Below are 23,375 nucleotides of genomic sequence, written 5' to 3'. Positions count from 1 at the left end.
GTGTCCACGGAGAACCAGCATTCCCAGAGTGTTTAACTTCCGTTCATGTCCACTTCGACCCGGCCTTCTAACATGGGGATGGGCCGCAGGACACGCCGGGACCCGGCTGCCCCGCATGACCTCGTGGCTGTGGCTGCCCCCAGGAGGCCTGGCTCTATGGGTGCCCTTCCTTCCAGGAACCACGCCAGCCCTGGGCAGCAAGGCCAAGGAGACCCTGACCCTGACCCTAACCCCGACCCCAGGGGCCACCCTGTGGACCTTGCCTGACCTGTGCCTTTTTCTTCAGGAGAACCTGTGGCTGAGAAGTGACTTCTGTCTGGCCTCCTTGGTCATAGATGGGAGCGTAATGAGAGCACTCAGCTTCTCTCTCTTTCCGCTGAACCAGAAGGGGAGGACGCCCATCTCCCGCCCGCCGCCCGCTCCTTGGAAACATGGGCATCCGTCTTTCTGTCTGTGCCGGGGTCGGGGTGACAGTACTGTGGTTGTGGTTGCCAGGGCCTCGGGCTCGCTGGGCACAGGAACTGTTGGATGTTTAAGTGGCTGGAGACAGGCCTGTGGAGCATCCCCACATCGGAAGACGAATGGTGCTCGCGAGGAAGAAACCCGTCAGTCTGTGTTCTGGCGGCTGGTGCGAAGCCCCCGAGACTGGGGCCTGTGGACGCACACACCGAGTTCCCCAGCCCTGCAGGCCGGGAGGCCCAGACCCGCGTGCTGGCAGACTCACTGTCTGGGTCACGGGCGCTCCTCCTCGCTGTCCTTGCACCGCAGGAGGGACAGGGAGCTCCGGGGGGGTCCCCTTTATGAGGGCTCCTCCCTCATGTCCTCCTCACCTGCTAACACCATCACCTTGGGTGGTAGGTTTCAACCGATGAATTTGGGGGGGGACACAGCCACTCAGAGCCTCCTCTTTAAAAGGCTAATCCTGTAATCCTCCAAGCCTCCCTCCTAGCGTGGACCCAGGAAGGACGGCCTGTCTGGGTCGGATGCACAGCCTCACCTCTCGCCTTCCTTCCGCGGCAGGCGCGCCCCGTGTCTGAAACACCCTGTGCTGGGCGGTGGGCATGAGCCAGGCGTCCTGGGGCTCCAGAGAACGCAGGTACGAGGGGGCTGTGGTGACAACTGCAGCAGCAACAGCTGTTCTAGTTCTTTTCCTTCAAAGTCCTAAAGGAGACAGTCAGCAAAAGTGGCCTTTTGGGGGCTGTTACCTGCCTGTTTTTGTTGCTTTTTGCTTGTGCTTCGCCCGCTGCCCTCTTTGGGGTCTGGATGCTGAGCAGGGCAGGGGCGCCAAAATGGGGTTCCTGAGAGGCAGAAGGGGAGTGTTCCCAGTGGTGATGCCCTGCGGGGAGCAGAGGGGTGAGACCAGGGCCCAGGACGGCAGGGCTGTCGGGTGAAGAAACCTAGTGCCCAGTGAGCTCCCTCTGCAGAGCTGCAGGTGGAAGGAAACAGAATCAACGGCTGCAAAACACCTTCAAAGGCTGGCTCCCCTTCCTGCCCTCCCCCAACCCCTTCTTTCCTCTCTCCTCTTTCTCCCTTTTCTTCGAAGTCCTACTCCCCTCTGCCCCCTGGCAGGGCCTAGGGACAGCCTGGGGCCCTACCAGCCAAAGATCTCCTTTGTCCTGAACCCCGGGGGGCCTCCATGCCTGGCCCCCTGTGGAGGGAAAGCCCACCAGGAACTGGACTCCCTGCACAGTGCATGGGCCACCCGCAGCCCCTTACAGCTATTTGGGTCATCAATGAGATCAAAGGAGGCATTATAGTCTGGCGAATGGCAGGCCCTGAATAGATGTGAAAACGGCTTTTGCAAGAATCCCAGAACCCAGGGCAGAAAGGACCTAAAACGAGCTAGTCTCCTGGCTCAGCTCAGCAGTGGCTGGAATTCCTTCCCTCTGCCAACACCCCTGCCGGGGTATCCAGTCCATACCTGACCTCTCTGAGTGCCCAGCGGCTCAGACCATCCCTGAGGCCTGCTCAGCTGCTTTAATTGGTACAAGAAGTCCTCATCAGAATCAAAATCAGTGTCCACTTAGCTTCTACCCACTTACCTGTCTTACTACGGAGGCTGAGCTGAGTAAGTCTTCTCCCTTCTTCCACACTCCTCCGTCCAGCAGACATCCGGAAGGCTCCAGAGCATGAGCCCTCTAAAAACATGGGCTCTGGCCTCGGACAGACCTCGGCTAGGGGTCCCAGCTCTTGGCATTCTGGCCGTGCGGCCTCGGGCCTGGGACCTAATCTCGCTGTGTGTTTAAGTGCGGGGAAGCTGTGAGAGCTGGCGGAGATGTCTGCAAGGCCTAAGCAAGAGCAGCCTCCTCTTGCCCGGGTGCTCAGCTGGGCCTGGCAGGTACTGGGCATGGGAACCCCAAGGAGACGAGAGGCTGCCCTTCCTCAGGGGCTGACGGGAGAACTGCTGGGACTTGGACAGCATCCGTGGGTTTCTGTCATCAGCTGGACTTGGCTGTGCCATTAATTGAAAATTCCAGTTCTGTCCCATGATCTCAGACTTTTGGTCAGCAGGACCGGGTGGATGGGGGAGCTGATCTGGGAGCCCTTTCCTTAAGTTAACAACACAGTGGCCCTGCTCCAGACACGGAAAAAAAGGAGCTCGATGAGATGACAACGCATTTGGAAGTTCAGAGCCAGGCTGAAAATCTCAGTGCCAGGTTGAAGGGGCTCAAAGCTATTGCTGAGGACCAGGACAGAACCGTGAGTGAGCCTGGGTGGCCTGCAGGGCTCTCAGAACTCCACCCCCACCGGCAAGAAAGAAGGAGCCCAGACCACAGGTGACCTGCCCCCTGCTCCATCCCCACACTCAGCTCCGAGCTGGGATTTGACATTTTCCAGGGAGTCAGGGAGGGCTCATCCATGAGCAGGGGCAAGAAACTTCTGCCCATCGGGCCTGGGGACGTGGCTCAGAACACGCCCTCACTCTAGGTCATGGGTGGAGAAGAGTCAGCAGAGACCCGGGCCACTGGCAGGCGTAGGGTCCGAATGGGTGGTGGGCAGAGTTCAACTCCATGACACCCAGTCCCCTTTTCTGTTGCCACCCCCTCCCCGCCGCCCACTGCGGCCTCCGAAGTCAGGATGGGTGATATTTCCGCACCACATAAGGAACCTGGCTGAACCCGGGCCCCACTCTGAGCTCCTGGGACCTCTTCCCTCCTCTTGACCTGCACTTGGGAGGCTGTCTATCACCTGCTTTCTGGTTTCCTTCCAAATAGGGTGCAGGCCAGGGAGGACAGTCTTGTCGAGAGCCACAAATCTCGACGCCTGTGCCTGTCCAGGCTGCCCGCCCTTCCGTGGGCTTTGCTCGGTGCTTTTGTTGGCTTCGTCCCAGGCCTCTGGGGCAGTTATTTTTGGCTCGTTCAGTGAAAGTCTTTAAATCAATGTCTTTTGTTCCCGATGCTTCCTGGAGGGCTGGTCTGCATGCAGCACTTGGGGCACCATCGGAGAGGGTCTCCTGCCCATAAATCCTGCCCTGACCCAGCTCCCTGCTTGTGGGCGCTGGGCAGCCTGCCTGCCAAGCCCCATGGAGAATCCAGGTGTCTGTCTGCTGCAGAGCTGTTCTCAAGAGCCCACCGCCACCGTGAGGGAGGGCCCTGAAAGGGCTGTGCGAGAATTGCCACGGAATTCAATCTGTCTGGCTTAGCAGGAGGCCCCATGAGTCCCGAGAGACTTGTGGTCAAGAGTGGAGGTGAAGGGACAGGGCCGTGTGGTGAAGAAAACCCGTGGGTGGGGCTCCCACACTGCGCACAGAAGCCCAGGCCCTGCTCCGGGCTGGTGGGGCTCAGGACGGGTCACATTTTCTCACTCCCGCCCCCCTCCCCAGTGTGAATTTGTGTGAATTCCCCAGTGCTGCTGCAGCAAATCACCACAAACCTACCGGCCGGAAACCACCCAGGTTCATCATCTTGCAGTTCTGGAACCGTCTGAAGCGGTGTGGGAGGATGGCTCTCCCCTGGAGGCTGTAGGGGAGCCTCCGGTCCCAGCCACTTCCAGCTGCTTCTCGGGACCATCCACGCTCCCGGGCTCCCGGCGTGCTGCTCCCCCTGCAAGGCCAGAAGCCCCCAACCTCAGTCAATCGCCATCTCACCTGTCCCCATCCTCCCGTCTCCTCCTCTGCCTCTCCTGCCTTTCTCCTTCCCCCAGAAGGACCCTTGTGGTTGCACTGGCCCCACGTCAATGTCCCAGGCACTGTCCCTTCTGGAGACCCCAACCCAATCACACCTCCAAAGCACCTTACTCCAGAGGAGGTCACACTCAGTTCCTGGGAACGAGGAAGGCGGCATCCCTGGGGGGCCATTGTTCTGTCTACCCTCCCCACCCCGCACACTGGGAGACCCCAGTTTCTGCCCCCACCCCACCCCAAATCCACCGTAGGCACTGCACCCAGTGCCTGGTGGTGGGTCCAGCATGAAGAAGTCTGACAGAAAGCTTCTCTCGACACGGACTTTCCTGGAAGAACAACGGCCGCCTGTCTGCAGAGATCCCCCGTCCCCTTCACCGACTTTGGTTTTTACCCAGACTTCTCCATGATGCACTTCCACTTTCTTCTACCTCATCTTCACCTTTTCTCTTTTTTGGGGGGTTGCACGAGAACCCCCCAGAACTTTCCAGAGGATAGGGAAGGGAAGGGCTGCGGCCTTGCCCCCAGGGCAGCTGTGGGCAGAGTCAGGAGGCAGTTCGGGGCGAGGGGGCCTCTGGGCCCCGGCTTCTCTGAAGCAGAGAAATGTGCTGGGACATCAAATCGTTTCTGCACCCGTGGCAGCCTTTTCACTGGGCTTTTGACTCTCCCCCCACACCTCCCTTAAAAAATAGCATCCCTTACATAATTATGGGGCTGGAGAGACCAGATAAGCTCGGCAGTGGTTCAGGACATGGGGTGTTAGGATTAGGAAGCAGAAAGAGAGCAGTCGATTGGGGAGCTGGAGACTGTCTGCAGGAAGGTCTGGACCCCCTTCCATCCAGGAGGGGACAGTTTCAAAGCCGAGGAACTTTCTTTGAAAACAAAACCCAATGCAGTTCATAGTCTCTGTTGACCGCAAAGGTTTTTTTTTTTCCCCCTTAAATAATTTTGCTTAATCACTCCAAATCCACTGAAGAGAACACATGGGGGTGTGTGGGACTGCGTCACACACCGTGGCTCCAGCCCGGGGCCCGGCGACCCAGGGAGCTCCATCAGCCTGGTGATGCTTGCACACCTGCCGGAGGCCACCAGAGCAAGACGGCCGCTCGTGCAGGTCTCGGAGGGCCCTGGCCCTGGGACGAGCCCCAGCAGCTCCGTGAGCAAGGGTGGGGTCCCAGCCCAGACTCACAAGTTGGAGACCCCTGCGTGGCAGTCAAGGAGCTGGTCTGCGGGCACGGGCCATCTGCAGGGTCAGCTCCCAGGTCTGAGAGATTCCAGAATGGGACTCCCCTGCCCACCTTCCCCACCCCTGCAGATACAGGAAACCCCAGCATTAGCAATGCGCCCCTTTGGTGGGGAGCAGGCCTGAGGGGCGGGCATTGCCTTGAGCTTCCTGGGTCTGCAGGAAGGCCTCTCGGCTGCTGCCCAGGCCACTGCCAGGGACACTTGCTGTTGCTGACCAGAGCAGGGCCCTGCGACCAGTGTTGTCTGAACGCCACGCAGTGAGGCGAGGATGCTGGGACCCACCACGCAGAGAAGAGTGATGCCAGCGCTGTACACCATCTATATCCTGTGTCTTCCAGGGTGAGGGCACCCTCTGCTCTCAGGCTGACCCCTTGGTAGACACCGGGTTCAGACCCAGCTTTGTGCTGAGCAAGGGCCCCTATGAATTTTGCACAAGGGATGCAGAGGGACCAGGACTGAACACCGTGGACGTCCTGATCTCCCTCGAACCGAACTCGACCCTACTGGTGGGAATCGCCCAGCTACCTCTCCTGAGGAGTTAGAGTCCCTCTCACGGGGGTGGGGGTGGGGTGGAGTGGGGGGTGCTGACAAATAGAGTACCTCACACGCATTGAAAAGTACTTCTCCAGTTGCCGGGGGCTTTCCGGCACACTGCTTGCTAACTATTCTTTCCCCCAGGCTCCTAATTTCTCCAGGTGCCAGAGAAATGTGGAATTAAATTAAACATTAGCAACTACGTGAGTGCTGAGCTGGTAATGTTGATATATTAACTGCGGCGTTTCCGGCAGGGAAACCCAAGACCACGATGCATGAACTGGAATCCCGAGGACCCCCTGCGTCCCCCGGGAGCTCTGCTGATAGACTGAGCAGTACCTGTTCCTCCAGATGCTGCCCAGAGATGGGGAGCTGGGCAAACGTTCTGCAAGTCCAGCCAAGGAGAAGATGCCATATGTTAGAGTATCGAAGCTCCCCGCTTTCCTTCACTTCTCATGCACTTGGCTCTGTCCCTCATTCTATCTGGCTGGTCTACAGGAAGTCCATGGAGCTCCAGGACAGAGCGGTAGGTCTGAGCGGGGTGGTGGCATGGGACAACTCAAATTCCAGTGGTTCCCAGGCACAAGCTCCCCACCTACCCCAGGGTCGATGCAAGCTGCACACAGGCCCAGGGCTGCCAGACCCTTCACTCTAAGGGGAGGACCCACGGGAGCCTTGTCCCTGTGTCCCAGACTTGTCACATGACGAAGTGCCCAATCAATATGTCCTGGATACACGTCTGGCCTCCCTGAGCAGGGCCTCTTGCCTGTGGTGGGTCTGCAAACAGACTTCCAGGTCTGGCAGCACCTGGGTGGCCGGCAGCAGTCCCTGTAGGAACTGCTCCCTTCCTGCCCTTTGTCGTGGTGTCTGAACCCTGGAAGGAAGCGGCCAACCTACGATTTTCACAATCTCTTAGGATTTTATTGGTGTCCAGGTCTGTTCCTGCATTAAAATAGGGTCTTTTCAAGAAGTATTGGCTCAGCTTCTTGCCAGGAAACTGAGTCTACTTTAAGCCTCCTTTGGTTTCTGACGAGTACGGCCTGTGTGACCTCATGGAAGAAGTCAGTCCTTGTGTGTCACCGTTTGGAGGGAGGGCACCCCACCTGCCCCTGTGGAGCTGGGGGCTCCATCTGAGTGGCATGATCCCGCATTGGTTGGCACCCTCTCCGGTCAGACAACGACCAGCATGGGTCGTTGTGGCTGTGACTGCGGCTGGGGGTATGGGGGCCACTGGCAGCTGGCGATGGCTGGGTGACATTACATGAGATGGGCTGGTAGTCCGTGGAGAGTGGTAGGTGTTGGTTGGAGAGAGGCTGAGCAGCTGCCCCCGCTTGGCAGCCATGCGGGATGTGGAGGTGGCCAGTGCAGCAGTGTGGGGAGACCTCGTGGTGAGTACCCCAAGATGAAATAACCTTCCAAAGAGAACAGAAAGTCCCCTAAAGCTGCTTCACGTTCAAGTTGCTGGCGGCCACAGGACCGCTCATCCCGTCTTACACCCTTTCTCCATCCCCCTTCCTCTTTCAAAGTCCAGGATTCGGGATGATCAGAAGACATTTCTCTGTGTTTCCTGCCCTTTAGGTTCTACTGAACTCTCCAGAACGTGTGAGTGCGCAGACTGCCGGGGACTCAGACTACCGACTCCAGAAGGTCCTCGCGTGCTTTTCTCAGCGGCTCCTTCCACCGCCAGTTCCCAGGAAGGGCCTGTGCGGTGCTTCCGCAGGTGCCTCCGACCTGGTCACAGAGGGTCCCGGCTGTCTGTGACGGGTAGGACCCAGGCCTCAATACGTACTGGGACCCCAGTGTCGGAAGCACTAAGTTGAGCAACCACTTCCCAGACTCCATTATGATCAGATGGTGGAGAGTTATGAGCGGGCACGAGGCACCAGCAGGCACCCACAGCAACTCAGGCGTCATTTGTATGTTCTAACAACTTACGGGAAGCAAAGCAGAACCCATAATTCCCAGCTCGATATGTGTTTCTCTTCCTCTCTGAACAGCAGTGTGATGCACGATGACCCTGGGCAGACCAGGCACCAAGATTTTATACACACACACACGTATACATATATACATATATGGCTAAAATGACATATGAAAATTATATAGTTATATAGAAATTATTAGGATGTATACTATATAAATATAAATATATACTATACACCCTTAATGAAGTGAGGAATCAAAAAAAAATCTAATTTTAAAGGTCCTGCCATATCCTGCCTCTTGAGCAATGAGGGTAGATTTATCTTTGAGGTCGAGCGTATGTTGCTTCTGGAAGCCACCCCAGCGGGGAAGGACCCACTGCTGGGAAAAAGGTATTTGAGACCATGTGGCACTGGTCCCCAGCAGCTGGCCTCCTCTGCATGGCCCACAAGGGCTGTGATTACTGTGGTTGGGGTCACATTCTGCAGATCATGGCTCTGCCGAGGAATTTTCTTTCCCAAATGTGGATTCGGGCTACAGTGTGCCCATGCTTTATTGCTTGTTTCATGAGTGGGTGTGTGGCCCCTCACAGGCAGTGCTGAGAAATGACCCCAGACTACAGGGAAGCCATGCACACCTGACCTGGACAGGAGACCATTGACCAAGACAGCGAGAGAAGAAAGAAAACTCAGGTAAGGCAAGGTAAGGCAGATAAAAAGGGGAAACTAATCGACTGGGCTAGGGGTGGCCCACAACTAGGCTGTGTCCTAGGCCATCAAAGAAGTCCCAGTAAATTTAAAATGAATGGTCAAGGGGACTTAAACGAGAAAATGTTACCAGCAAGGTATCTGGAAACAGCACAACTATTTGGAAATTAAACAAGCTTCTAAATAGAAATCTGAAGTATTTTAAATGCAATGGAGGTGAAAATGCAACATGTCAGAGTTGTGGGAGACAGCTAAAGCCGTGCTTTGAGGGACATTTATAGCACTAACTGCTTATAGTAGAAAAGGGGAAGGTTTAGTATCAATGACCCGAGCTTTGACCACATCAGTTAATCACCGAGTCCTGTCCGTTTTCCTCCCTAAATGTTTCTTAGCTCACTTCTCTCCCTCATGTTAACACAGCCTCCTAACTGATCCCCGTCCCCAGCCTTGCCGTTCTCCAACCTGACATCTCCAGTTCCTTCTGCCCCTCGGCATGGCCCTACTGACCTCTTCTTGGTCCTTAGTTATTGCGCCTTCTCAGAGTCTCCTCTGCTTTGACCACCCTTCCACCTCTGGTCCACACTGCTAGTTCCACCCACAGAAACACCCCACTTACCCCTCTTCTTCCCGGGAGCTCTGCTCCTGCTGGAGCTTCCATGGAGGCCCCCTGCTCTTTCTTTGTGATCATATTTAATGCCTTATCACAACTCGTTTCATAGTCTCTCCTCCCCCTGGATTGCAGGAGCAGAGACTGCTGGATCTTCCATGTCTGATATTGTGTATCTGGGCCCCAGTACAGTTCCTGGCAAGTAGTAGGTGCTAAATAAAGTTTACAAATAAACGAAACCTGTTTTAGTGGAAATGTGACCACTAAGTTTGTGGTTATAGGTCAATGAGGTCAGGATTTTTGGGTTATAGCTTGCGGTCAACACTGGCCATTTCCTGGCATTTCCTTGCTCTTCCAACCTAACAGCAGCCCTGCACTCTATTTGGGGACCGGTGTGGCCTCTGCAAAGCATGTCCTCACGCTGCCTCCAGGAGTTGTGTAAGTACTCCCCATTGGGAAAGCTGGTCTTCTCCGGGGCTTCAGTTGCTTGAAACTGCAGTTTCTCAATCCAGTGAGTTAGTGGGATTCCCTCTGGGGCCTCCCATTCTGTCACCTTCCTATCAGGAAAGGCACTGGGTGACGTTCCCTGGCAGGGTTCCCATCATGCTTTCTGGAAGGGCTATCAGACGGCATCCGGGCGACTGCCCAGTGCCCTGTAAAGCATCAGCTGTGGCTTGCCACATGTCCGAGTGAAACAGCCTAGCGTCACAGAGAAGATGAAGCAGGTGAGGATGAACGGGGGAAACTAACCTGGGTTTCTAAACAGCATCACTCCTGTGGCGTTTTTGCATATGTCAAGCAAAAGGAAGTGGCTGCCTTGCTCCATCTATTTTTAGAAATAACATGAATAATTCATGTTCACTATGCGGTTTGGACATTTAAAAAGAGTTTTTGAGAAGTAGGAATCACCCAGAATGACACAGAAAGTAGCCGTTGGTCAAGTTCTGATGCATCTCCTTTCAGAAGTGTTCGTACAGGAAACACAGATGTGCACGTTCCTTTTCAAAGTTCAAATGCATGTTTTTGTATATTCTCTCTACATACAACATGACCCCCCCCAAATCTTGTTGACATGCTGTGACTTTTAAGACACCGTCCCCCATTGCTGAACGCAAGGTCCTTCCTCGTGTTACCGTCACGAAGGTGCCATGCAGAGCGCCGAGCATGCATCTCCAGGAGCACCTCTGCTCACACCCCAGGACGCGTCTCCTCATGTCCAGGTCCTCTCCTACCATCTCAGGGACACTGCTCCTGCCGCTGCCACCCTGCGACATCAGTTTCCCTCTCCAGAGGATCCTTCCCTTCAGCTTAAACAGCAGGCCCCCTCCGGCCCTCTGCTCTCTGGCTCCCACCCTGCTCAGCTCGTCTACCCGCCCAGTCCCCTTGCTTGATCTTGAAACAGTCTCCACGCCTCAGGCACTGTGGCTTCCCTTCCTGCAAGGGTACCCCCATCTCTGGTCTCTGCTCATCCGTCCTCATCCTACCTGACCCATCAGGAGCCTTCTGTCCAGAAGCACCCCCAATCTGGTATCCAGAACTCCACCCATCAGAAGCCTTCTGTCCAGAAGCATCCCTAATTGGTGTCCAGAACTCCACCCTTTTCGGTTATCCTTGGCTGGCTCTTCTCCCTCAGCTTGTGCAGAGCATGTTGGGCTACCTTAGAGTTAGATCTTGGGCCTCTTCCCTTCGAGAAGAGAATCTTATTCTCTCCCAGGATTTCAACTACCAGTGATGTGCCGATATCAGCCTGTCCACCAGACCCTTCCCCCGGATGTCTTTTGGGCATCTCAAACTTCACACTGCTAATGCAAGAACATTTGTTTATTTCCCCATCTCCCCAACACCTCTGTCCTCCCCCAGCCTTCTGCATCTCAGGAAGTCCCATGATTGTCCCAGCCCACCAGGAATGAAGTTCATTTCTCTATCTCCAAAATATGTCTCAGTTCAGCCCTGTCTCCCCACCTGCAATTCCTCTTTTCTTACCCAAGCCTTCGCCACCACCTGCCCGGACTCCTGCTGCCTGTGAGAGCTCACCTCTCTGGGCCCTCCCATGGACTGCTAACACCGCCACTGGGGCCTTCTTGCTCTGTTCTGCCGTGCCGAGCTTCCTTACCCCAGAGCCTTGGCATCTGCTGTTCCTCTCCCTGGAACACTGTGCTCGCAATGTTCGCACAGCCCTCCTCCTTTCCTTTCCGGACTTGGCTCAAAAAGTCCTTAAAAAGAGAGACTTTTCCAATTTAAAGTTCTCTCTCTCTCTACACATCGACTCTAGAGTCCCAGGAACCTGCACACGTGCAAGTCACATGCAAAACAATCCACACAAATAAACAAAAATGCCTTTAGGAAATAATCCAAAATCGCCCCGCCGCGGAATGACTCAATTATGGCATATTCACACCGTGGGACGGGGTCTGGAAAGGCAAGTGAGTCGGCTGCAACGACAGCATCAGCATGGTCGAACCTCAGACATACTGTTGACTGAAAGAAGGAAGCCACGGAAGAATCCACACGGCATTGCGTCACTGTGCACGGTGTTCAAACCTACTGCCCAGGGGTGCACATGTATGAGCGGTGAGAATGGAAAGAAGAGGCCTTTGTTTTACTTTTATTCTTTATGTTGCACACATATACTTGATAAACTTTTAAATTCATATTTTTCACAAAAAGGTTTTTTAAGAGTAAATGGGACTATAAAGCAACATAATTATTTTTCGTCATAATTATAATACGGGTGTGAACTGCATTAACTCCCCGTATCTTGGCTTCCTCTCTGTTAAGTGCAAGGACTGGCCTTGTTGGCCAAGGTCTCTTTCTTTCTGTCTTTTAGCCCAAAACAGGCAGGTTTGCAGGAGCCTTCCCAGGACATTGGGTCAACCCCCATACTTCCCCCCCAAATTGCTAGTTAATTAAAACCAGTGCAGGCAAAATGGGCCCGTCTGATTTGGAATTCGATCCCCCTTGCCCTGGGAAGAAACTACCCAGTCTCGGTGCAGAGTCAACTTGCAGTGTCTGAACATCCTTCTCTCGACTTACACGGAGCTCTTCACCTTGGGGGCTTGTTCCAAACTGTGAGACACTCCTTTCAAAGCTGAAAAGTTTGGGGAGACACAGTCTAAATGGAGCCACCTGTCAGAAATGTCATGGTCCCCAACCTCCAGGTGGAACTGTGTATCCTTTCTGAGAGCCCCACAGGCAGAGACGCTGCAGGTAGCACATGAGTGTGGAGAGGGAGCAGCGAGACACACCGGGCAGATGCTGCCCTCGTCCCAACACAGTCTTTGTCACGTTGATGGTTCAATCACAATATTCGGGGACCTGCCAAAGGAGAGACTGCCTGTTACGTGTCAGTGTTCCTGCATGGCGGGGACACGCAAAGCCGTGTGTCCATATACATGCTTTCTGGCAACGCAGACTGGCATTCTGTCTCTCGCTGTCCCCAGGGCTGAAGCGCACTTGGCATTAGGTTAACTAGCGCTAAATTTGAACATCGTGTGACCTGGCTGGGTATATGCAACTTGGGGTATTGAATGTCCTGCTTTATGTCGCTTTTATTCTCAGTTTCATCCAGTCATTTCCTTGGGGACCACAGAGCAAGAGTAGGCAGCAAAGTAATGAAATGTGGTAAATCTGGTTAAAGAGAAATATGACTAAAACGGCTTTCCTCTGTTTCATCTCAGTTTATAAAGTACTAAAACCAGTTCTTAGGAGGCAAAAGGCAGGCTGGATTTATTGCTCTGGGAGACACAGAGCTTGCTCAGTTTTGTAACAAATAAAAGTCCTTTGTTTTATAGGTAAGGCCACAGAAGTCTAGGTCGCAATCACGAACGCCAGTTCATGCCGGGTGCTGCAGCAAGCGCACCGAGCTTCGTGGGGATCTCGTGAGGTGGACATCACGTGGGCTGCAGGGCTCAGAGGGTCTCCAGCCCTGTGGCTTCACCATCTACAAAGCAATCGTACGGCCTGGGGACTGTTGGGGGAATGTATGTTGACACCAGATAGACCCCAGAAACCTTGACCATGATCTCTGGGAGGACAGGCCCTTCTGCTAAGAACTGAGAGAAGTCACACTGGTTTCTCAAAGAGTTCTCGGTGCCGTAAACTGGGAAGACCTCCAGGCCGGCCCTGGCCTGAACCCACTGAGTGATGCCCAGGAGACCCAGGGGAGAGGTGGGAAGGCCCTCCCCGCCTACACCTCGTGAGTGTTGAAGGGATTGTTCAAATACGTGAGCTGCTCACATCATCCCAGACCCTCACTCCCTACCTCCAGCCTCCCTGCGTGAAATGAGAGACGTCCCTGAGCAAACGAGTCTATGTGAGAGCAGAGAGGAGACAGAGCTTGAGAACTCCGAATGTGAAGAAGGGCTCTGGAAGAAGCTGTATGTAAACGGCTGGTACCCGGGCAGATGCTCACATAAACGTGTCTTGTGAACCCTGCCTTGACATCAGCACTACAGAGTCCTTGAAACACACCTGTGTTTCAAGGATGGAAAGCAATGTGTTGCAGCAGGGAGGCTGCGCTGCGTGTCCAAGGACCTGATGCTGGTCCTGCCTGGGCTCGTGGCGTCTCTCTGGGATGCCCTTCTTCCCAGTACTCCGCATCCCAATGTGTATTTGGTGCATTCAACCAGCAGCGGAAACAGAGGAATTGGGTCTGAAGTCGTAAGAAAGATTAGAGGCCACAGGAGGCTGGTGAGTCAAGAAGGGGGTCATTGAAGAACCACCCCGTTAAGGGACCAATGTCAGGAAGGAATGAGAGACAGCTGCTGATGACCTTTCCCAAAGGAGACGTCTGCACTGGGATTGCCACCCGCTACCTGCTCCCCCTTTTCCCTGACGCTCAGGCGGGCTTGTGCTTCATCAGTCGGAGGAAAGAGACCCTCAGACAGCCGTCACCACCGCACTGTGAACCCCAGCATTGGCCCCAGCCCTCCTCCAGCCCCAGCGCCCGCTCCTCTTCTCCTGCTGACCATGCTGCCATCCTCCTGCAAGATCAAGCCCAACCCCGCCCTTTCTCTCAGTGTCCCGATCCAGGGGTCCTGCTCCTCACAGTAACAGACTGGAAGGGCCTCCGCTCACCCCCTCCTCCACCACCGCCAGCACACCAGCACTGCTGCTGCGGCCCGGGCCGCTGCCAGGCCTCTCTGCCTGCCCTGCTCTCCTCTGGGCTCTGCAGTCAGCATGGCCCTGTCAAAACCTGAGTCAGAGCCTGTCACTCTCTGGTCTCAGCCCAGTTTCACTCAGGGTAAACACCCTCGCCCTGCTCATACGATCGGGTTTTCTCCGAGTCGCTCAGGGCAGTCCGGGCATACAGCCTGTCCCTGAGGCCTGGACGGCTCGCCCTTCAGACAGCCGTGTGGCTAACGCGCTCCTCCCTGCACGTCTCTGCCCAAGGAAGCCTACCTTAACCATCTCCCTTACTTTGCTCTCTTCTTCTTCCTACCCGTGTCGCTTTCTAACACATCATACATGTTGTTCATTGTGTTTGCTTTCCGTCTCTCCCTACTGGAATATCAGGTCAGCATCCACTGACACATCACAAGCGTCTGCAGCAGTGCTTGGCACATGGCAGGTGTTAAATACAGAGCAGTCAAATGAAAGATGAGGGTGTTTTGGAACAAAAGTCCTATGAAGTGAGGGAGACTCAAACTAGGTCACGTGGTTCCAGGAGCAAATGCACGGGAAACAATGGAGCCACAGAGGTAACAACCTGTAATGTGTCTAAGCCTCTCCATCCTATCTACAGTCACTGTGACATATGAAAAATACAGCTATTTGACATACCTTTATTTTTTATTTTAAAAAAGACACTATGTAGGATACAACACAGTTTAAGCATACGTATATAATGACCACAACATCCATGACACTTGTAGACAAACACTGAGCATTCTGAAGTATCAATAAACTACCTAATACACTGTTAGTTCCAGCATACCAGACAACGAGAAATTCAAAACAGAGCAAAATCTGGTTAGTGAGCTGGTCAAACAGAAGCTAATCGATGACAAACCCACACTTTCTACCTGTTTGCTATAGTAATATTGCTAATATAGTAAGCACAACTAATGTATAATAATGTATAACATAAAAATATAACTAAAAACAAATGTAGCAAGCAATAAACACTACGAAGTTTAAAACGCGCACAGCACATGAAAAGTATTCTCAGGGTTCTATGAAGGGGAGTCTTGCAGGGACTCTGTCAGACCGTCACAGGGTTCAACGCACTGGCTGCCCTTACAAGATTCTTGATAACAGAAACCATTCCTGGATGGCTCTAAAGTTATAATGGTTATAAAACTCTCTCACAATTGGAATGTGAAGAATGATTTGGGGGCAGGGCAGGGGGTGTGCGCGATGCTCACAGATCATCAAAAACCTAACGGAAGTGCGATTTAGTTTTCCTTAATTGAATTTAGAATTATTCTGGCTTTTGAAATTATAATCTTTAAATGAGCCAAAATCCTCCTTGATTTCTGCAGTGAACCCCGCACAGAAATCTGGCCCAGAGCCGCTTCCCGAACATGGACAGTAAATGAATGGTGAGCCACACAGACACAGGCACACATGTGTAGACAGGTATTTGGGGGGAACTTTCATTAGGATGAATATTGTAAGATAAAAAGAAACCTACTTCTACACCACAAAACAGACTGAACCTAACATCAGCAGGCCTTGCCATATAGGTTAACATTTCTCTAAATGAATTACTACACTTTAAATTCTAAGTTGTAGACACTCATGGAATGGAGGAGGAACAATCAAGGATATTTACTTAAAGAACTGGAAGATACTACACACTACTTAAGCAGGGGGTTTGTCTTCTAATTAGTTCGCTTGGTGCACTAACGATGTAAGCCGTCATCATTGACGGCACGACACTGGACGCCACTGGAAGGCAGCCGGGCACAGGGAGTGGGGTGGGAGGGACGAGTGCCGCTGCGGACGACTGTGCTACCCAGCACACACACTGATCGCCCGCCTCGTGCGCCGAATGTTCTCTCCACAGCCTCAGAAACAGAGTGACGGCCACTCTCCCCTGCAGTCTGCTAGTCACCTATTGTGCCAGTGTCCAGATGAGAAAGACACACTCGAGATGGGCTTTAAATTAGAGGTATTTCCTTATGAAAGTGAGAAGATAATTGTAAAGAAGAGATAATTCTGGAAAACAGAAATGCTTACAGTAAAAGTATATAGGAAATTAGGCAGAATTTCAAGAGAAAAAATTTAATATTACAGTTATGAAGTAGGGTTCATGTTCATTTTTGCATTTAATTGCAATGGTTTAGAGAGGTAGCAAAGCAGTAAATCACATTAAAAAATCAAAGTTCCACTTAAACTTGGCTCTCTGATATTTTTAAAAAATTAAATGATTTTTTCAATGGAATACTGAGAATTTTTAAAATATCTTACCACAAAAATTATACCACATTTTGTAAATTAAACACCTAAAATGTTTGAAAGCTGGAATACTACTAGTGAGCAGCTCTGTTCTTTTTCTCTCTCCTTACATGTTAGATAATTTATTCGTAACATGGACCAGGAGGCTGTTCTCGACGTTTGCTTTAGTACACCCGTGCTGGCAGGTCTCTGCCAGGAGCCGGGAGGGTGTGCTGAAGAGCAGGCTGGGCCCAGGGCACCCTTTCAGCGACCCTGCACCTCACCCACAACCAGCACAGAGCACGAGCTTCTGGTAGGTGCAAACCAAGACACCTCTACTCCACAAGTCTGGTTATGTGACGGCAGGCTCTGGCTGTTGGATTTCTGTCAGTTTGTGATAAAGTGAAATTTAGTAAGTCCATAAAGATATGGCAGACACCCCAACATGTCATATATACAAGCACATTCTCAATAATAAAAACTGAATGCAAATAAATTTCAATAGTAGAAATAGTAAGGGCGAAATAAAGATATTTTCAACTAACAAGACCAGTCACATAAACGGGCATTCGCAGACACCTGTTTGAGACCACTCACACGACGCGGTCGTCATGGTGAAGAGCTGGGAAGAACATCAGTGTCAATGAGCAGGCACAGCTAACTATGTTCATGTGGACCACGTGCGCGACCATGAAAAATGAGGCTGTCGAGGGAGGAAGGGGGCCCACCGTCACGTATGGAGCCTAATTCCTGTTTGCCGGAGTGTGTGAGCGTCCGTTCACCATTCCCAGTGCTTTTCTCTATGAAGAGAAATTACAGGTGGTTTTCCAAGCTTTTTTCTTGAAACTCTTTTGTGCTTCTCAATTTTTTATAGGGGCATTTATTAATTTTATATTTGAGGGAAATTGATTGCTATAATGATATCCCATAATTTTTCTCATTATGTTATTCCTTCTAGGTGATAGGAATGATTTTGTGTTTTAAAGATAGTCTTAGGTCTTAAGTAATTCAAAGTGGGAAAATGATGTGTTTCTAAAAATTATGAAATCTGGAATAGAATTCATTTATTTTAAAAGTGAAAGTTTTAAGGCATTCAAACGCACACCTACTGAGAGCATTAAAAGGGGAGGTGCCACACACTGCATAAAACACACAGTAAAATATATAGGTGACTTAAGTAGCTTTTGGTTAACTCAAATCAGGCTGCCAATTCTGTTAATTATAAAAGGAAATAGCATTTGGAAGAAAAAAAGAAAACATTTTCTAGTTTGCTCATAAAGATTTTGAATTGAAAGTATTCCAATATTTCCATGCAAAAAAATGTGTTTGTGGACGTTTTCGCAGTGTGTTTGTTCTTAGAATAGACAGATGGCAGAACGGGAAAAAATGTAATTTCCAGATGCATGGCTTTCTGAATTCAGTGCTGTAGACTCAGCGTTATCAGCTGGATCTTGAGCTCACCCTTAGTCACCACTGCAATATTTTTGGAGTCAATTTTAACTGAATTGGAGCATCACTGAAGGTTAATCATCTTGGGGAAGAGTCCCCGAAGGTGTGTGTTCCGGAGGCTGTGGACTCATACCTTTGGGCAGTCTGCGGCTGCCGGGCGGCCCCCCACTCAGTGCTCGGGCCGGGCAGGCAATGGGACCTCTCTCCACCTCACCCCTCTTTGGGGTCGCAGCTGCACATAGCAAATGCTGTGTGCAGTGCTGACTCAAGAGCTGTACTGTCCTCAACATTTCCTATATCCTTGCTGATTTTAAGGCTTCAAGGACTCTAAAAGTAGCTACTTCTTATCAAGAGGTTGGAGATACCTAAACCTGGCAATTCCAATTCGAGTAACAGAATGAAAAATAAATCAAAAGATATCACCTAAGTTACCTGAGGGATAGCTCCTGCTTTTGCATTCATGCTGTAAGCCTGAGGGATGATGAGAGATTTCTCAGGTTTTGATTTGTCCAAGTCATGTATCTGCAATCAGATTAAAGAATCACATCTTTAATAAATTAACTATATATACTTGCAGTTCTGTTAGGGCACAACTTTTGTCTCAGTGTGCTTCTGGAGGACTTTGGGAAAATCCTTTAAATCTTTACTTAGGGGTTTTCACGGTCTACTAGATGAAAACATCCCCAGATTAAAACTGTTTTCTTACCTGGCTCATAGGAGAACTGGATCGTCCGTGACGGGCATTACTGGAACGAGGCTGCTTTACAGTGTTTGAAGGCTCCTGACGCGGTTTTCTTTTGGACCTGGGGGCTGCTTTACTTTCTATCAGGCTGTGGTCACTCACATCAGTTTCTTTAGTTTGATTTACTGATTGATGCTGTAGCAGTTGGGCATCTTCCATTTCTGTGTCGGATTCAAAAATGTATGGTCTTTCTACTTTTAGTGACTCGTGTCCTTTCCCTAAAACTTGTGCTATGTATTTGCTTGTTAAAGTTTCTTTCTCATTCACCTGGTGGTCAACAGCACTTCTTATCACACTTAAATTCTTATCTGACATCTGAAATCCTGAGCTATCAGAGAGTCGCTGACTTCCGTTGATACCCACAGCTGATGATTTTCTGTTAAAAGGGGGGTATTTTGTCACCTCTTCACAGGACTCAGTCTTTTTTTGTTGCAGAGCTGTAGAAGTCTTCTGGTTTAAATTCCTAGCATTCATCTGAATGTCACGATTGAATCTTTTTGTAATAACTGGGTCTAACTTCGGTTTGTCATTCTGGATCACACTGGTTTTAAGCAAAAACAACTTAGATTCTAACGTCGTTTTTGATTCTAGGTATGTAATGTGTTGTTTCCTTTTCAGGTTGCCAGGTTCTAAGACCTTTTTGTTCATCTGTACTGATCGATTTTTGAAGACTGGTATGAATTTAGGGGCCATGTTACTTTGGGGGCTAAACTTTGTGTCTTGAACTTGAGTGTTTCCTCTGGTGGGCTGCAGTACTTCCACATGTCCAAGCGGCGCCTTGTCAGACAGGGCTGTCTTTGTGCTCCGCGCAGAGTCTGGATGGAGAGGCAGCTCTGCGCACCTGTGGGGCTTCTGCTGGCTGACCCAAAGCTCCACCTTGTGGTCTGTGGCTGCTGAACGCTCGGGAAGGTGTTGAGCCAGGGTGGGTCCCGTGGAAGGGGCCCGAGTCAGAGAGCACTGGAACCTTTGTTTTGAGGTCAGATTGGGTGGCTTGATTTTGTTTTCCTGTAAGAATACAGATTAAGAGATTTTAAAAATGTAATAAGGTACTTCATGGAAAAAAATGATATAAAACATCAAAATACAGACATAACACTATAATATGTAAAACAGGTAAAAAAAAATAACCACCAACAAACCAAACCAAAACACCCAGAAACAAAAACCAAAGGAGGCTTCTCGAGAAAATGTATGTATATCTTATGGTTTGTACCCCTCTTCAGACACCAGCCTTTCATGACATATTTGAAGATGAAGACGTGTTTTAAATTCTGTGTACCAACTTTAACAATATGATCAGCTACCAGCTGTCCTCCAAACGAGCCCATGCTGCTGTCTCGTCACTCCATTGTTTCTCCCTCGACTCCTGCCATGTGCAGCTGTGACTGCACAATGGACATGGGGGCTGGGTTCAACGCCCACCCCACGCTTCCTCTAGTGTTCCTTCTAGAGCTGGGAAATCGAAATCGGACATCTTCTGCTTTGTAGCCAGGGTTCAGGATGTGATTTGGGACCAACCAATCAGGTGCACGCACACCATGTTTTGAAGGCAGGCAGGAGGTAAAGCCACATGTGTGCAGCTGCTAATGAAAAGTTTAACTATGAACGTCTTTAGTTTTTTAGCTGCAGAGTTAGCAGAAGCCTAGGGTCCACCCACTGGCTTCGTAGGCATCTGGAAACAGTGCTGGGGCACTCACTGCCCTGAAGTGGACAACAGGCAAATGCAGGGGACACCCTCTACCACACACCCCTGCCCACCCTCTCCGAAGGCTTCCCCTGCACACAGAGGCTATCAGGAGGAGAAGAACAGGTCTTACATTTGAATGAAGTGCTTCCTCACAGCAGATGTCTTGCCAGAAGTGACTGAGTCATTTTAAAGTGTCTAGACTGAATTTTTTTCCATTTGATAAAAAATAGAGTTAAAGAACTAAGTTAAAATCGATCATAGAAAATCAAAGAACAGCTATTTTTTTTGGACTCTTGGGTTTCACAAACGACAGTAACTTTCAAACAACATGCCTAGTACTTGGCATGCCAAAATAAAAACAGAAGCAAAAACAAACCAGCTCATTATAGGCAGACTCGTACAAGAATAGGCTACCTGTGTCCTGACACAGAACTTCTCCAGAGTGTGCATCTGGAATATGTTTATCTTCACACCTGTTTTACCTCTACCTGTCACTCAGAAGTGTACCTCTGATGGAAATAATTCCCAGGAGCTTGTTTTGCCCCCTAGCCTGTCAATACATTATTTACTCATTTTTCCAATTTCTAAAATACAGTAAATAGCCCAAAGGGGGGAACCTCTAGGTTTATATTCAAAATTTATAAAAAGACTACAACAAGGGCCCACAGAAACAGCAGATGAGATCATAAATAATTTACAGAACCTAAAATACTTAAATGGTCAACAAACCAAAGCTTTGGGAAGTCATAACCCCACAAATAACATACACTTCACCGCACTGCTACCATTATTCTGCCAGGCGTCACTGGCAAATGTGGCTTAATTTCTAAAATTTCGAAATTTTAGAATTTCTTAATTTCTTAATTACTAAAATTTCTAAAGTTGACTTTTAATTTCTAAAACTTTCCACATAATTTATATACCTTTGTACATTAACATGAACTTACAGAAGGAAACCCAAAGCTTTAACCTCTTCTTAGATGTGAATGGATTGACCAAAATGACCCATCAAATGTGTTTTATCTATTAAAATCTGGCTGCGCATTGCACAGCTTGAGTGTTTATTGAAGTTGAACCAGAGTTCAGGGACACTTAGATCCAACCACAGGTTTGTGGGAAATACGGGGTTTAGAAGAATACATTAACTTTAAATGACATGATACAAGGAAGAATCAGCCAAATCTGGGATGTAGGACATTTGCCAGGGAAAATGATCTAGTTTTCCCAGGAAATAACTGGCTTAAATAAAGAGAAGTGGGTTTGGAATGTTACGGAATGAAAGAGACTTAACAGACATAAAAACCAAATGAAGTTCCATGGCCTTTGCTTGGATTCTGACTTATATAGAATGCCTACAAATAAACCTCAGAGATGGTGGGGAACTGGGCCATGACATGGTATCAGATATCTAGGAACTGTTGTTAGGTCTTTAAAGGCCCTTGTGAGACAGACACGTATGTTCAAGGCGGTACAGATGAAATAACGGCAGGCTGGCCAGGGCTACCTGACACCTGCTTTGCTTCTGACTTCTCCCTTCAGGCAAGCTGGCTTCCTTCCTCACCCCATGCCCACCTGGTAGGTGCTGATTCCATGGTAGTCCCCAGTAAGTATCATGTGCACTAGACTCCATTTCAGAGCCAGCCTCCTAGAGAGCCCGGTTTGTGACAAGTGCTGTTCTTACCACCGCCACCACGCCCCCTTTACAAGCAAGGAAGCCGGGGCACAGGGAGATCAGATAAGTTGCCCAGACTACACAAGGAGTAAAGGAGTTCAAGCCCAGAGAGCCTGTCTCCGCAGCCTGGGATCTTAACCACGCACCTCAACTTTTTCCAACTTCAGGATTAAGAATCTGACTTTGGGTTTCAGTCCTAATTCTGCAATATACTGAACTGTATGGCTTTGGCTACTTGGATGCTCTCAGATTCAGTTTCCTCTTCTGCAAAATTGAGAAAACAATCCTTTATTCCAAGAGGTTATTTTGACAATTAAATGAGATAATATGCACAAATTAAGCAGCTAGCATACAGAAGGTACTAAATAAAATTGAGTGGGCACCATTTTTATTCTCAGGAGCAATATCTTTATATTTGAATTTCCAATCTGTTATTTCACAGTTAAGAAGCAAATTTTCCTAAGTTTATCATTTGGATAAAACAGACATGGGCTAGAAATATTTAGGATTCAATAAATACAGAGGCCGGCAGAAGTAAGGCTTACTCGAGTGTGGCTGGGAGGGTACGTGAATGTCTCACACGGGATGGACAGCAATTCGAACATTCCACCTAAAACGTCCTACGGTGTGCTTGAGTGTGATGGTATGTTACAGAATTACATGCTTGTGATTTTGTAATAAAAAGGGGTGTTATTTGTGCATATTCAGTAAAAATGCACAAAGTGTGGCCTATCCTCTAAATTCCTCAGGTTTGGACTTGTCCAACAATTGAACTTTTTAAACTGTTATATCTGGGCAAAAATTTCAGATTCATCATCACAGAGATGTGGATGGTATCTGTCCCTCCACACTCCTTTCTGAGGACATGGCCTTGCCCACAGCCCAGCCGTCTAAGCTGCCATGGTTTTAATTTAGACCATGGGTTTGAGGTGCTGCTCCTGCTGAGGACACAAGCTCCACATGCTGGCTAGTGGCGGGTGATGTAGCCTGGCCTGAGGGGATGAATGGGGCCTATCACACCGGCTCTGGCGAATTGCAGTGGGGGATTACAAAGAGATGAAACAGTCAGCATGTTGGCAAAAGCTGAAGAAGCGCCATGAGGCAGCGTGCTGGAGCCGCAGCGTGTCAACGCCACAGGAAGGGCAGATCCCCGGAGCAGCGGGAGCTGCAAGCAACAGGGGACACTGACATGCACAGAGAGGCAACCGAGCAGACATGGAAGTGTTTATTTACTTCACACGCTATTTCAAACTGTTCCAGTTGTTCAAACTTTTATCTTGCCTTTGATGAAAATATGTTAACTATTTGT

The 23,375-nt window shown here is 50.1% G+C and overlaps 1 protein-coding gene across 1 annotated transcript in view; it reads right to left on the bottom strand.

Annotated features, from left to right (window-relative positions):
- The window catches only part of C10H18orf63 (chromosome 10 C18orf63 homolog), a 46,139-nt gene that overhangs the window by 6,000 nt on the left and 16,764 nt on the right, over positions 1–23,375 (bottom strand). Inside the window, exons 12-14 of the mRNA XM_053912253.2 lie at positions 18,672–19,712; positions 18,398–18,487; positions 17,114–17,138 (exon numbers count right to left, since the gene is read on the bottom strand). Of these exons, the coding sequence (XP_053768228.1) occupies positions 17,114–17,138; positions 18,398–18,487; positions 18,672–19,712 (1,156 nt within the window). The remainder of the gene's footprint in view (positions 1–17,113; positions 17,139–18,397; positions 18,488–18,671; positions 19,713–23,375) is intronic.

This window comes from Desmodus rotundus, chromosome 10 (assembly GCF_022682495.2).
Source record: "Desmodus rotundus isolate HL8 chromosome 10, HLdesRot8A.1, whole genome shotgun sequence".
Taxonomy (NCBI): domain Eukaryota; kingdom Metazoa; phylum Chordata; class Mammalia; order Chiroptera; family Phyllostomidae; genus Desmodus; species Desmodus rotundus.
Note: the sequence above shows the minus strand (reverse complement) of the source record. Positions and strands in the feature narration are given on the sequence as shown.